The following is a 13,485-nucleotide window of genomic DNA, read 5'->3' as shown; positions in this document are numbered from 1 at the left end:
TACAAAAAAATGGTATATGCGGTGTTATCCTCACTTTAGATTTCAAAAGGGTTTTGTGACTGCTGGTCTTTTTTTCTGTGGGAGACTGTCCAAATGGCTCTAAGCGTATTTAAGGTTGCCGACCCCTGCTCTAGGGTGCAACACTTGATTCTTTAATCTGAGCGGAACCAAATAAATACCTTCCAAACACATTTAACATTTTAACAATGTTAATAGCAATAAAGAAACCCAAAACACTTGAACTCAATATTTTAACAATTTTGCTTGCTAGCACCTAGAAGATTTTATTCCGTTGTAAAAGAGGAGTCAAGTTTTGCCCTTTGAAGAGTACATCTAACACAAATTTAACCCCATGGGGATAATTATTGCACTCCATGGTAACTGCAGTACAACACCCAAGTGGCCCACAAGGGACAAAAGTGAGGCGCAAATGGTACAAAAGCATTACCAGGGACAATCGTGCCATTTCTTTTCCTGAGTAGATGCAGTTGTCTTGTCTTGTGACCCTCTCAGTAGTTAGGATTACACAACCAAATGCTTGCTGGTTTGACAGTCTTTTGATGATTGTATACAGCAGCTCAAAAACATCAAACGATATGAAAGCTGTTGTTGCGCCAGATTATTCTCCCTTTGTTGTCTTTCCTGTGAAACACACAAGCTCTAAACATGGGCTCATTTGTCTCATTTCACCGCTAAGATCCTTTCTATAGTTAAATGTAATATTCCAGATATATTACAATTTAAATTAATATCAAAGAACCCTTACAATTGGTATGTGTGTGTGTGAGCGCGCGCGTGCGTGCGCAAAAACTGGTTTGGAAGGCTACTAGAATTTTTTACTTTTTTTGTCTCTTCAAATGTACTTGTCTCTGCATTAAAAAGTAATTTGACAGTTGAACGGATCAATGCCAGGGGAATATAAAGTAACTGCAATTTAATGGACACACCATCTGAAATAATCCACATTAATATTAATCAAGAATTTGATCAAACGCCAACGCCACTACCCAGCAGTGAGAAAGGATTTACCTCCATCCTGGATCCCCCCCCATACTTGGCCATTGGCATTGCATGACGAGCCCATATCAGAGACTACTCTGCTGTTTGCACACACTGATGACCAGAGTAACAACTTCAACAGAGGACTGATCCCAAGGCAAAGGCTCATTGTTCTGTGAGAATACCCACAGCAGCATAAGACACAGTGTTCTGTACCGTGGGCTGGTACTGCCCTACATCGCACCAAGTCCCTCGACAATGGGGGGAGGGGAAGACGAGACCGTGCGATAGGAGCTGCTTCCTCGAATTGTTTTTCGAAGCCTCGCAAAACGTGGTACGTGTTGTGTTAACGCCACTTGAGCAAGTCACCCGTCGTGTGGGAAGGCAACTGTGGAAATGTCACTGCTGTTTGTGACAACATAACAGGTGGCAACACTATGAAGGGAATTTTATATTACAGTGGACACCTGCTATTCACAAGGGATAAGGATCGAGTCAGAGCGCAAATAGAAAATATCCGCAAATAAAATCTAATCTAAAAGTGATTATAATTGTCTATATTAATAGTTTACATCATAAATGTACCACAAACTATGATCACGAAACACTTTAAAAGCATTTCAAACATCTTCAAACATTGCTGTACAGTAAACAGTTTACAGCTAAGCATGCAAATACACATTGCACAGTAAGTATGTTACCAATTCTGATGACGATGAATTATTGTAGCGGTGTAGTCCGTTAGTAAAACAGTGAACTTTGATTGGAGAGCAAAGCACAAGAGTTACAGTAATGGTACTAGGCAATGTAGCAGTTAGCGCTTGAATGGTTAGCACTTTACTGACCCGAAAACGCTGGATTCATGCAGTGACAACGCAAACTGGCAGTTATAGATAGGTTTAGTTATGTTGCACTGAACTGTTATTGCGGATTCAACTGGTTTGACGCCATGTTTAGTCCTAGTTTGGCAAAACTATTGTGAGCCAAAGTGGCCACAGCAGCCATCCGTGACGCAATCTTATTTATCCTCTGCCGCTGTTTGTCTAACGCAGTTTCTTTTAAATTAGTGATTGGATGCGCGAGTGTCGGGCTGGAAGCGGAGCGAGTGAGCATGTGTGTAGATGGAACTTCCACCACAAAACGACCTTCTGCCTTCCACTGCTGAAGCTTGGTTGTGCGGACAACTGGTTGTTTTGTTTTTTGAAGTGGTTACGGACGACCGTAACATTTCAATGTCTCAAATAAATAGACGCTCCAATACAATAAATATCAAACGTAGACAATATTTTGCCACAGAAAAAAAATAAAAATTATGACTTTTTTTGCCATGTTACAGAAAATCGCGAATAGGCAAGTCTTTATGAAAATAATGGCGGATAGGTCACAATCTTTAAGAACTACAAGGAAAATACAGCAGACCCCCACATTTTCATAGTTCGGCACTTGCGGCTTCGCCTAGTTGCAGATTTTTTTTTCCCCCTTCCCCCAAAGCCCCCTTTCATGTTTTATTTTCTTTTGATGGTGCAAACCAACTCCAAAAATTATTATTGGCTGTTTATCCCTGTTTAGTCAAGAATTTTGGTGGGGTTTTAATTTTTATTTTTTCCCCCTCCAATGCAAACATAATGGGTGACATTTATCCACAGATTTTCGCTCTTCAAGGTCCGGCCCAGTGCCTATCCTATCCGGTCCACTGTATTCCTCAAAAAACGAAATAATTTAGATTCATCTGGGTAATTATTTCAAGGATTAAATCTACAAATTTGTTTCATTTTTTTCTTTGGCTTTCTGTCTTTTGTTTTTTTGTGTGTGATGCCACCACCAAATAAAGGCAATTTTCAAAATGTTATATGGGAAAAATGGTTTGAAATCCAACAAATCTGAAGTTGACTTCCGTCACGAAATGGACCTTGGTTTGAAATCCAACAAATCTGAAGTTGACTTCCGTCACGAAATGGACCTTAGACTTTCTACTGTTTGTTTTGAGTGTGAATGAGAAAGCTTTCTTATGTGCCCCACGATTGGCTGGTGACCAGTCAAGGGGGTACCCTGCCTCTCGCTCAAAGTCAGCTTGGATAGGCTCCAACTCACCCGTGATACCAGTGAGGAAAAGATTCAAAGAAAATGAATAATTTGTAAAGAAAGTTGTGATATTGAAAAGCATACAAGTTGTGCATCATCTTAAACTACAAGAAAAGTATGGTGTGCTCACAGGGGCCTGTGTTTGCGTTCTTTGACTGAAGGCATGCTGTTCCTGAAATAGAAGCGTAGACTAAATAGCTGCCTAGAACAAACGAAGGGACAATGTAGTTGAGGTTTCAGCTGGAAGGTTTTATATTCACTGGCAAATTATCTTTTAACAAGTTTTTTTTGTTTTGTTTTTTTAAAGCATTCATTTCTGCGGGCTTCAGGCCTGGTTTGGGAATTAGTATGACTTCTCCTGCCACCCTCTTGACACGCTTCCTGGGAATTAAAGAGAAACTGACAAAAGTGAGAAAACATTCTCGGTTCTCGGGGAGGAAAAGTTCCCGTTTGCGCAAAAGTGAGGAGACTTCAAGCTACAGTCTAGTCACACTTTAATCTATAATTAAAGAGAATTTAAAGTAGTGTGGCCATAAATGGAGTATGTTTTTTCTAGCCGAGTGCCTGTGCTCTCCGGACTATTTCTGTATGTGACAAATTGCCACATTCAGCTACTTAAGATGAAGGTTCTTAAACCTGTCACTTTCCCCCTTCTTGTGTATGGGTTCGAAGATAAATCCCTGAACAAAAGTCAATTAATAGTAAAAACAGATAAATAGTGGCTATCATCCAAAATATTCATTATATCGTTTTTAATAATAATGTAGCCAGCTCTATGTTCTGTTATTTCTTGTCCATAACTCATATGTAGACAATGCAGAGACACTAATTGAGGAAATCAGCTCAAGTTCAATGAACTCTGATGAATATATATATATTTTTTTAGATCGTTTCCCCTCAATGAAGTGTGACTACCTTAAAATGGCACTTGGCTTGACGGCGCAACACTGCCTGCCCGGGTGTAAGTTTACGATGGCGATAATCATTGTCGGCTGTTGCTTAAAGGGTGTGTTGACTATCTGTTTTGTGTGTGCATAGGAGAGGGGCATACTCCTATCTCCCACACGCTCATTAAATCCTCATATTGACATTTCGGTTCCACATCTCTTCTCACAGGACACCCTACAAGTTCAAGTGACAATAAAACAAAAAGTGGGGGATGATGAGCAACGTCTCAAGCAGACACAGACGTCTCTATATTCTCTTCACACCACTCTGAGAGGAGTAGAAAGTCTCTGGAGGAGCCTTTATGCATATATGGATGATGAGGATGCATTTGGAGTGCCACAAGCCTGGCAGGCGGGTCAGGAGGAGGAACCATGGACAAGATGATTCAAAATAAATGAAGATATCTGAATTATTAAGACATACAAACTGAGAATTCAACCTCACTTTTTGAACAGTAATGGATGACTGCCACAGGATAGAAGAAAAAAAACAACAACATTTTTTTAAAAAGCTACAGACGGTCCTCTTTTACGCCCATCCAAGTAAGATAAAGATCCACCCACTGGTTTCACTCAAGGTTCTGGGTTGAGTCGAGGCTGCCCACCGCTATATTTCATCACTGCACAATCAGCCATTCACACTGCCTGTGGTCCATAACATTACATTTTCTTCCCGTTTGTTGCAGATGTGCTCTGTAGCCAAGTGCAAGCGATCGCAAAGTGGGAGGAAGGGAGGGGAAACAAATGAGCGATTTTTGCAGGCCGACCAGCCGGCTAACTCACAGTGCAAGATCAAAAAGGCACTAATAAATCACATGGGCCCTTGTGCACCACGCACGGCATGTGTGTGTGGCCTTCAGCCACACTCACAATTTAACTGCTCACCAAAGAGACAACTCTGTTCAAGGACGATTGTCTCACATCTGTCAATAAAGTATTCCCAACGTGTTTCTGAGAGATGCTAGACAAGACAGACTAGCTTCCCACACAAGCACATGAAAGAGTCACAGATAGCACAGCAACTTAGGGGAGGGGAAAAAAAAAAAAAAGAGAATCTCTTTTAAGTAGGAGTTTCTCAAATTCTATATTTTATTGATCATTAGACTCTGAATGTATTTTATTTTAATAAATTAGGTTAATTCACCTGTGCACACTATATTTTTTCCAGTTGTCAAGTCGCTGTGCTCGCTTCCGTCTCCAAACACAGGCTCGCTCACTCACTCTCCACTTAGTTGTCTGTTGCACTGGCCATAGAGACTCGCTCTAATCACATCTAAACACTCGCTCTTGCAGTCACATTCACATATGGGCAGGGTCTCGGAGACAGTCGTAACACTAACTGCAGGGGTCGCGACAGTATATAATAGCATAAAATTAAAGGTCCAATGCCATCAATTTTTTTTTTTTTCATAATCTGATGTCCTTTCATTAGGTTTGCAAGTTAATTTGGGTTGGAAATGCCCAGAATTCCATTCTTCAATCTATTCTAGTTGGTCTTTTAACACCTGGCAGTTCAGCTGTCCGTCCATCCATCCATCCATTTTCTGAGCCGCTTATCCTCACTAGGGTCGCAGGCGTGCTGGAGCCTATCCCAGCTGTCATTGGGCAGGAGGCGGGGTACACCCTGAACTGGTTGCCAGCCAATCGCAGGGCACATACAAACAAACAACCATTCGCACTCACAGTCACACCTACGGGCAATTTAGAGTCTCCAATTCATGCATGTTTTTGGGATGTGGGAAGAAACCGGAGTGCCTGGAGAAAACCCACGCAGGCACGGGGAGAACATGCAAACGCCACACAGGCAGGGCTGGGGATTGAACCCGAGTCCTCAGAATTGATGCTCTAACCAGTCGGCCACCGTGCCCCCTTCAGTTGGCCGGATTTCTCATTAATATTCGATATGTACAGTAAATAAGCTTTGCTCTGATGGACTCACTGTTATTCTTAATATAAATATGGAAAACAGCTTTCCTCTGATTGGTGCTTGCCGCTATCATGACGTCTTGTGGCAGCCAATCGATCATAGCAGCGTACGTACGTTTGGATTCTTCGATGAAACTGGTCAATGGTGCAAAAAAAGGTTTCTGCTCTATAACAGTGCCCAAGAGGTCACTCTGAGTGATACGGGACAAACGCATGACTTGTGTGTGTCAATCAGCTCACTATGCAAAAATTTGTTTGCGTGTGACCTGTGTGCAAGTTGCTTCACAGCAATGTAGTGAGAAAGGGACTGGAACAAATGAAGATGTGTACGGTAAGTATGACTGCTTCCTCTGCTTGCTGACAAAGGAGGAGGTGCCTAACATAATTATTTGATTTTAGAGGATTTCACATGCCAGGAGTTTGTTGAACATAAAATTATGGTTACTTTAACCAGGTTCCGTCGCCTTTCTGTGGCAAAAGGTAAAACCACCCAGGTTGGTTTTGCGCCTGTCGGTGTCATAAATCCTTGCTGCCTGGGACAAGCTGCATCCTTTCTAGTTAGCTAGGTGGGTAGCCGGCTAGCTCGGATCATCTGCCATGCTGCATTGGATCAACTTTCTCCCATTCATTCTGCCGTGGTCGCCCCCTACCGCAATGGCTCGTTTCCAGCTTTCGTTGTGGCGCTGCCATGAATATCCGTGCAGCTGATCAGGATTGGCTAGAGGACACCTGATTCCACTGAGATCATCTTCTCGGTGGGGGGTTATAGACTTCATTGCCGTCCCCACTGCAGCCACCCAGACCAAAGCCACATGGTGCAGAAACTATGCACAGTAAGTTAAAATGGCGCCGGTTGTAAACACACGCTAAAAACCGTGAAATATTTTGGATTTTTTGACGTGAATGCGGCGTGGCACTGTTGCAGCTCTTGGCAGAGTAAAGTAGTATGATATTCTAAGATTTGTTCTTATTCGAGTCAGTAAAATCAGATTCACTTATCGCGTTTTAATGTCCACTCGAATCCCAATCTGAGTCACTACCGGCTTATGCATAGCCTTACCTGACAGTAGACTCTAATACCTCTAATTTTAATTATAATTTTACAACTGGGGCACTGTGGGACAATAGCCATTCAGAGCCTGTGGAGACAGGAGGCGTGACATAATGACGTGTCAGTCATGTGTACTCACACACACAGCCTCGCAGGGGCGGACAGAGCAGCCTTGGCACAAAATGATGCTACTATATTTTCTTAGCTGGATTATTTAACTCTGGTTAGCAACAAAAGTTAAAAAGAAGGAAATGGACAATTGTCCACTTCAAATCAACGGTAAACATATATAACAGTTGCATAGTGCTGGGCTTGGAAAACCACCGGCGCCGAAATACAAATAAACAGTGACGTCACTGTTCTCATCAGGTCGTCAGGTGAGTTGATCAAATCATATTTTTGATTGATTGTACATTCCAAAAAATACAACATCAAACCTGTAATAATTTGTGTTTGGCACACGCATTAGTGAGCTGGGGGTGTTTCTTTGGGCAGAGACGTGAGGGGGCTGGGGTAGAGAGTGGCTGAGGCTAAATATACATCTTGCTAGCAGTTTGAAAACTGCATACTGGACCTTTAATTTATCTTTGAAAATAAATAAATAAATAAATAGATGGATAGATAATTTTTTTTTTTTTTTTTTTTAACCGAACGTGACAGTCGGCCCCATTTGAAAATTTGGACGAGGACTGGCCAGCTATCGGATATTTTTAGAATCAATTATTCTCCTGATTATTCCATCGACTATTTGTCTAATCGCATAAAAATTTATTTTGCATTAAATACAAAATATGCATATCACATGGAAGTATTATTTTTGTCCAGTTGGGGATGACCGTCCTCACATGGTACACTGTAGTATCTGTGCCTTGGAATGTGTGTCGCTTTAAAAGGTGGAGCTTGGCCTGGTGAGTGACTTGTTAGTCAACGGATTAGAGTGTACAGTTGGCCATTGTGAACTCAGGTTGGCGGCTGGCTGTCAACTGGCTGTTAACCATGTGACATGAGTCATTGGGTGCCAGTTGCAGCCGTGCCGTTAGTGTATGGACGTACGTATTTTGTGACAGTTTGTTCAATAAAGCGATTAAAAGTGCACCAGCAGCTAGGCTGTCTGTCCTTGATAACCTGGATGTATTACAATACTTTATAACTAGCTGTGCAGGTTATACTACATTATCTAAGGACATTTACGTTATTTTGTGTCAGCAATTGTTAGACCTGGAGTCGTGTAAGCCAGTTCTGCATTGCATTAGACGCGTTGCACTTTGTTGTCTTCTTTTTTTTTTTTTTAGTGTGAAATGATCCCAAACTACGGACATTCTCTGACTTTTATGCATTTTTTTCTTCTGGCTTGGTGCCGTAGCGCCATCCTACTACCTGATTCTGCAGTAACATTAGTCCGTGTGGGAAAATGATCACTGCGAAGCATTGAGGCATAGATTTTTCTTTGACTTTTTTTTTTTTTTTTTTATCAAATTATTCAAGTTATTAAAATAATCATTGCAGCCCTAGTTAACTTACTTAGACTTGTGTGGCCGTTAAGAATTACTTAAAACTAGTGATGGTCACTCCTCTTTGATTCAACTAGTTGGTCTAAAGAGGAAGTTCACATCAGATGAGGGAAGTTTAGCAATATCCATGCTACGGCAACTCAATTTGTCAGTTCATCACCTGCATTGAAAGAGTTTAGGACATTCAGCGATCCATCCATTGAAAATATATATATATATATATATATATATATATATATATATATATATATATATTTTTTTTTTTTTTTAAAACAGCAGTAGATCAAGTAAATGTATCCAAATACCAATCCATATGAATAAACTTTTTTATGATTATGCAATAGATTAATTGAATGATGATGATTTCATATAAAAAATAAAGCCTCCTAAAAGAGAGTGCATTTGACCTTGGATTTACCACAGTCGTGTGTTTTCGCATGTTCTCCGTGCAATCACTCCGGGTTTCCCCGCAATGAACTACTATCGCATTTCCGCCAGGCTCCACCTCTCCGAGAACACAGTGCTGCCTTCGAGTGCTTGAACCAACATCAAAGGCAACTGTGGGATTTTGCATTCCCTTCAGAGCATTACAACCTCTGGAGCTTCCCCCCTTTGACTGCCTGGCGAAGAAGAAGAAAAAGAAAAAAACCAGCCCTGTCATTCTCGAAGCCATCCTTAACGTTTATTGAAAGGAAAAAGGTTTGGTGGCAAAGGGAATCAAGGAGTGAAAGTCAAGTGAAGACACAGCATGCCTCCTCTGATGCTTTTAGTAGAGGCACTTACGTACCCCCCAACACCACCCTCATCCTTTCTCCTTCCCGTGGGTAAGCACCGGGTGGTGAGATTTAGGAGCCCGAGATAACAGCCCTGTGTGCATCCATGTCTGAGGTCTCTTGACAAATATTATTTACAGCTCACGGCGAGGGGAAAGTACAGCAGCAATTCTCTCCACAAGGAGCGCATTCAGCTGACCTGGCAAGATTCGAGAGAGGTCAGGAGGAGGGTCAGAAGCTATCATTATTATATCACCTATCCTCGTTCTCAGACACCGCACGATTCAGCCCGCTGGTGACAACAGGTTCCTGGTGCATGAGAGGATGATAAAAAGGCGGCTTAGCTTTAGCCTTGCACACATAAGCAGCCCTCTCATGACTGATTACAAGCATGGGGAGGGCAATTAAAGCAATGGTTGAACAAAAGGCTACGCAATAAAATATCCAAAGCTGCTCTTTAGCACTCCATGTAAAGCATCCGACGCACCGTCACACTGCAGCACCCTCTCGTAGGTTTCAATACATCGGGAACGCTGCCTAAAAGTCGCATTTTGTTTTCTCCGGCAGCGTTAGAAACTATCGCTTCCAAAATGTCAGTGAGGTTGCCTGCTCCAACGCCAGAAACAAGCTTTAACTGATAGGAAGCGAGAGTCGGAACTTTTAAACAGGTGCAATGTGTTTTTGAGTAAGACAGTCAAGCAGCAAAGAGTTCTGGATAAAGTGCTTAGAGGTCGATGGTTCACAAAAAATTTAAGCAAACTGCTGGATATCGACAGAACCTTTGATTGAATACATTTCATTCCAGAACGCTGGTTGACCTCCAATTTCTTCAGATTTGGAAACATTTTTTTCCCCTAGGAAATCATGGAAATTGAATCCATTTGTTCCATGGTCAAATCGTCACCAACATGACAAAAAGTTTTAACTCTACACTCAGGCAATGTTTAAACACCCTTAATTGTCAAACAAGTGTAAAAACACTATAAATATCAAGACAAAAAGAACAACACATAAGTTTAGCGATGAAGGCAAGCCATTATCAGAAATGTTCCTCAGTCCTAACGCCTCCAACTATTTTAAGAATTTGTTAAGAGTTACAAATGACGGAAAATTAGTGAACCCCTGTAAACTCATTCACTGCCGTGGACGTTTATATTCGTCAACTGTTTGGAACCCATCCGTTTTACTACCACTGACGAATATATTTGTCAAGTACGTTTTTCAACGGGTAGGCACGGAAGAGGGTTTTGCCCATCTTATCTGGAAAATTTTAGGTTCAGAATACCACAGTAATCCCGAACAAACACCTGTAGATTGCAGCATTGCATCGCTTTGGATTTGAGATCAGCATACCATTTGAGTAGAACAGAAAGATTACGCAGTGGATATTCACTTGTCACAACAATTATTAGGAAGAGAAATGCTAACATTGAAAGTCGGACAAGTTAAGGCATCTCTCACACTCGAACAGAGTATGTATAGTTATGGTATAAACAGAATATGTTTTGCAGTAGGTAGTAGAAAGTGTGTGTCGCGATCATGAGTAAAGATGACAGTTGATGGTGTGAATGAGGAAAGCTATGTAAAAAAGCCACAGTCAAGCCATGCAGTGTGTCAGCGCTTATCTGCTTATCTCTAAATAAATAATTATTTTGCGATCAAATTTGCTATCAAAAGCCCCTTTTCACTCATGTTTGTGTTGTTTAATAATTTGAGGTGTCACAATAGCAAAAAAAAAAAACAGGTAAGCATCAGATTGTCAGTCACTGTTTTGCTTGACACGATTTGGTGTTTTGACTGAAACCAACCCATGCTGTCCACCTGATTACTGAAGAACGAGGGGGTGGGGAGGGGGGGGGGACTAAATATAAACGTTTTTTTCTGGTGGAAGAACAGAGTCCACTCTTTCTCTGTACTAGCCTTTATAAACCACAAAACTTGTGGACGAATGTCCTTCGGGCAAATGAGCCAAAACTGAAGCAAGTTTTTGGCTTTTAAATCACACCAGTTGTGTTATGTATGAAACAAAACTTTGTAACTCCAGCGCATCTTAGCAAAGACAGCTGATGGAATCCCTTGCCCGTGTGCGACCTTAAAGTAGGAAAAGGGGTGTTAACTTCCAATGCGTCGTGACTTCCTGACTCGGGTGAACTTGCCCACAGTTAGGCAGCCGCCAAAGGGGCTCAATTACGTCCGATTGAGATCAACAGCTGCTCCGCTGTGTGCGAGCAAACAGCAGTTAATGCTAGTTTGCCGTCAAAACCAAACTGGGGGGGGGGGGGGGGTCACGAGCTAACCGTGCGTGCGTGCGTGCGTGTGCGTGTCAGTCACACGTTGATACATACCAGTCGGTTGAGGCTTCTTCGTAGCATCTTGATTTCTAAAACTCTCCTGCCCCGAAGAGACTCCCACGCCGGCGGCTTCGGTTCCACAGTTCCCCCTCCGCTCCTCCGCGAGCAAGTTTACATGTAAACGTTAGCTAGCTTCACTATCTATCCTCTATTCTACGGACGTTAGTCGGAAAAGCCGCGACGGCGACGCTACATCCTCTCTGTTCGGGTCGTAGTCGTGGACTCCGCCGCCTCGTCACCATTCGCATCCTCGGCCGGCCAGGAGGCTCGGCGTCGCGGTTCGGCCGTCGCGCTTTTTCCCTTCGAGGCTCCAGGCTGGAGCCGACACGGACATCTCGCTGGCTGCCTCGGGCGCCCTGTTGCTGCTGCGAGGATCCCGGTAAGCTCGCCTCTTCGCCTGCCTCACAGTGATACCGGAAATTGCCACTTGAGTCGTTTAACTTGTGATTACAACCGGTGACGCGTTCCGGTGGCGTCGCCGCCCTCGGAAAGAAGTCTCACTGACTGACCGACTGACTGACTGAGAGGTGGCAGCGTCTTCTTCCAGTAAAAAGATAGCTCGCCCCTCCCGACTGAAGGTGCGGCAACTTTGTCCCCCGGTGCGCTCTGGGTAATGTGGTCTTGCGGACGACAAAAGGCGCTTCCGCAATCCACTTCCAACTCGTCCATGTGTGCGTGAGCTTCAATGTGACGCCATGATTCACGGAACCTTTGTTACGCTTCGTATATATGCCGTCACGCGTCTCACACCTTTCAGGCGTTTACAGAGAGAGACAGAGACCGAGAGACAGAGAGAGAGACAGAGACAGAGAGAGAGAGCGTGAGAGCGCGTGTGTGTGTGTGTGTGTGCGCGTGCGCGTGCGCGTGCGTGTGTGTGTGTGTATATATATATGCAGTACTGTTTTAAACCCAATGGCAATGGATGTAATCATCATACACAAATGATACTGAATGGATGTTAATATTGCATTTCGGGTGTTAAAAGTTTTGGTCGATGTTGAATGTAAAATTGTCACCTACATGCAGCAATTTGCACGTGACTCTTGTTTGTTTGTCAAGTGGATAGGATACACACAATCATTTGAGGAAATAAGATAGATCTGCGACATTTCTGTTTGCTGTTGAAATCGTCTGTTCAATCATTAGGATCGCGGAATGGTCGCCAGTCAGTCACAGGGCCCATATCGACAAACAGCACGGGGAAGAACATGCAAGACATGACAATTACAAGGCAACCGCGCTGCACCGTTGAAATAATTCACTTCCATTTAAATTAGTAAGTCTCCCCATTTATTTTAGACAAACAAATTCACTCAGACAAAATCCACCAATCCCTCCAAATTGACGCAGTCGTACAATCTTTAATGTTACCATCTACTGCCACCCAGTGTCCACACGACAGAAACGCTGAGTTGTATGTATTCATTTATTTATTTGTTTGTTTGTTTGAAATTGTTCAACCAGGAAAGCAAGAGTGTCCTGGTCCAGGACAACAAGTAGCCAGGGAACACAAACAACATAATGTTTTACGACAGTTAATTTTAGCTGGCTATTTTGTTTTTGTTGTATTTGTTGTAAAGTGGGAAATAACATACAAGTGTGTAACACTACATATATCTTTATAAGCTATGATGATGATTATGAATATTATTATAATAATAAAACGGCTTGGGTGAGTGAGCCGATTATGCGTTTTAAGTCCTAATACAGTGTGTCCTCGCTTTACGTCGTTCTTACGAACCGAAGTGTCCATCCATCCATTTTGCACACTCCTTACCGCGGGCGTGTTGGAGCCGAGTGGAGCGAGAGGCGGGGTACACCCTGAACTGGTCGCCAGCCAATCGC

General features: G+C 42.7%; 1 protein-coding gene across 12 annotated transcripts in view; it reads right to left on the bottom strand.

Annotated features, from left to right (window-relative positions):
- The window catches only part of atp11c (ATPase phospholipid transporting 11C), a 55,718-nt gene extending 43,501 nt beyond the window's left edge, over nucleotides 1-12,217 (bottom strand). For 6 of the 12 annotated variants that reach the window (XR_009769149.1, XR_009769150.1, XM_061685044.1 and 3 more), the window contains exon 1: nucleotides 11,635-12,216. Coding sequence is in view for 10 of the 12 variants with exons in the window: in XM_061685044.1 (XP_061541028.1) it covers nucleotides 11,635-11,661 (27 nt within the window). In the remaining 2 variants the exon portion in view is untranslated. Of the gene's footprint in view, nucleotides 1-11,634 lie in introns of all 12 variants that reach the window. The other 6 variants (XM_061685051.1, XM_061685052.1, XM_061685048.1 and 3 more) reach the window with 4 other exon arrangements.
- Nucleotides 12,218-13,485: the final 1,268 nt, after the last annotated feature.

The sequence above is a fragment of the Phycodurus eques genome, chromosome 9, assembly GCF_024500275.1.
Source record: "Phycodurus eques isolate BA_2022a chromosome 9, UOR_Pequ_1.1, whole genome shotgun sequence".
Classification (NCBI taxonomy): domain Eukaryota; kingdom Metazoa; phylum Chordata; class Actinopteri; order Syngnathiformes; family Syngnathidae; genus Phycodurus; species Phycodurus eques.
The sequence above is the reverse complement of the archived record's forward strand: the minus strand, read 5'-3'. Positions and strand labels throughout refer to the sequence as shown.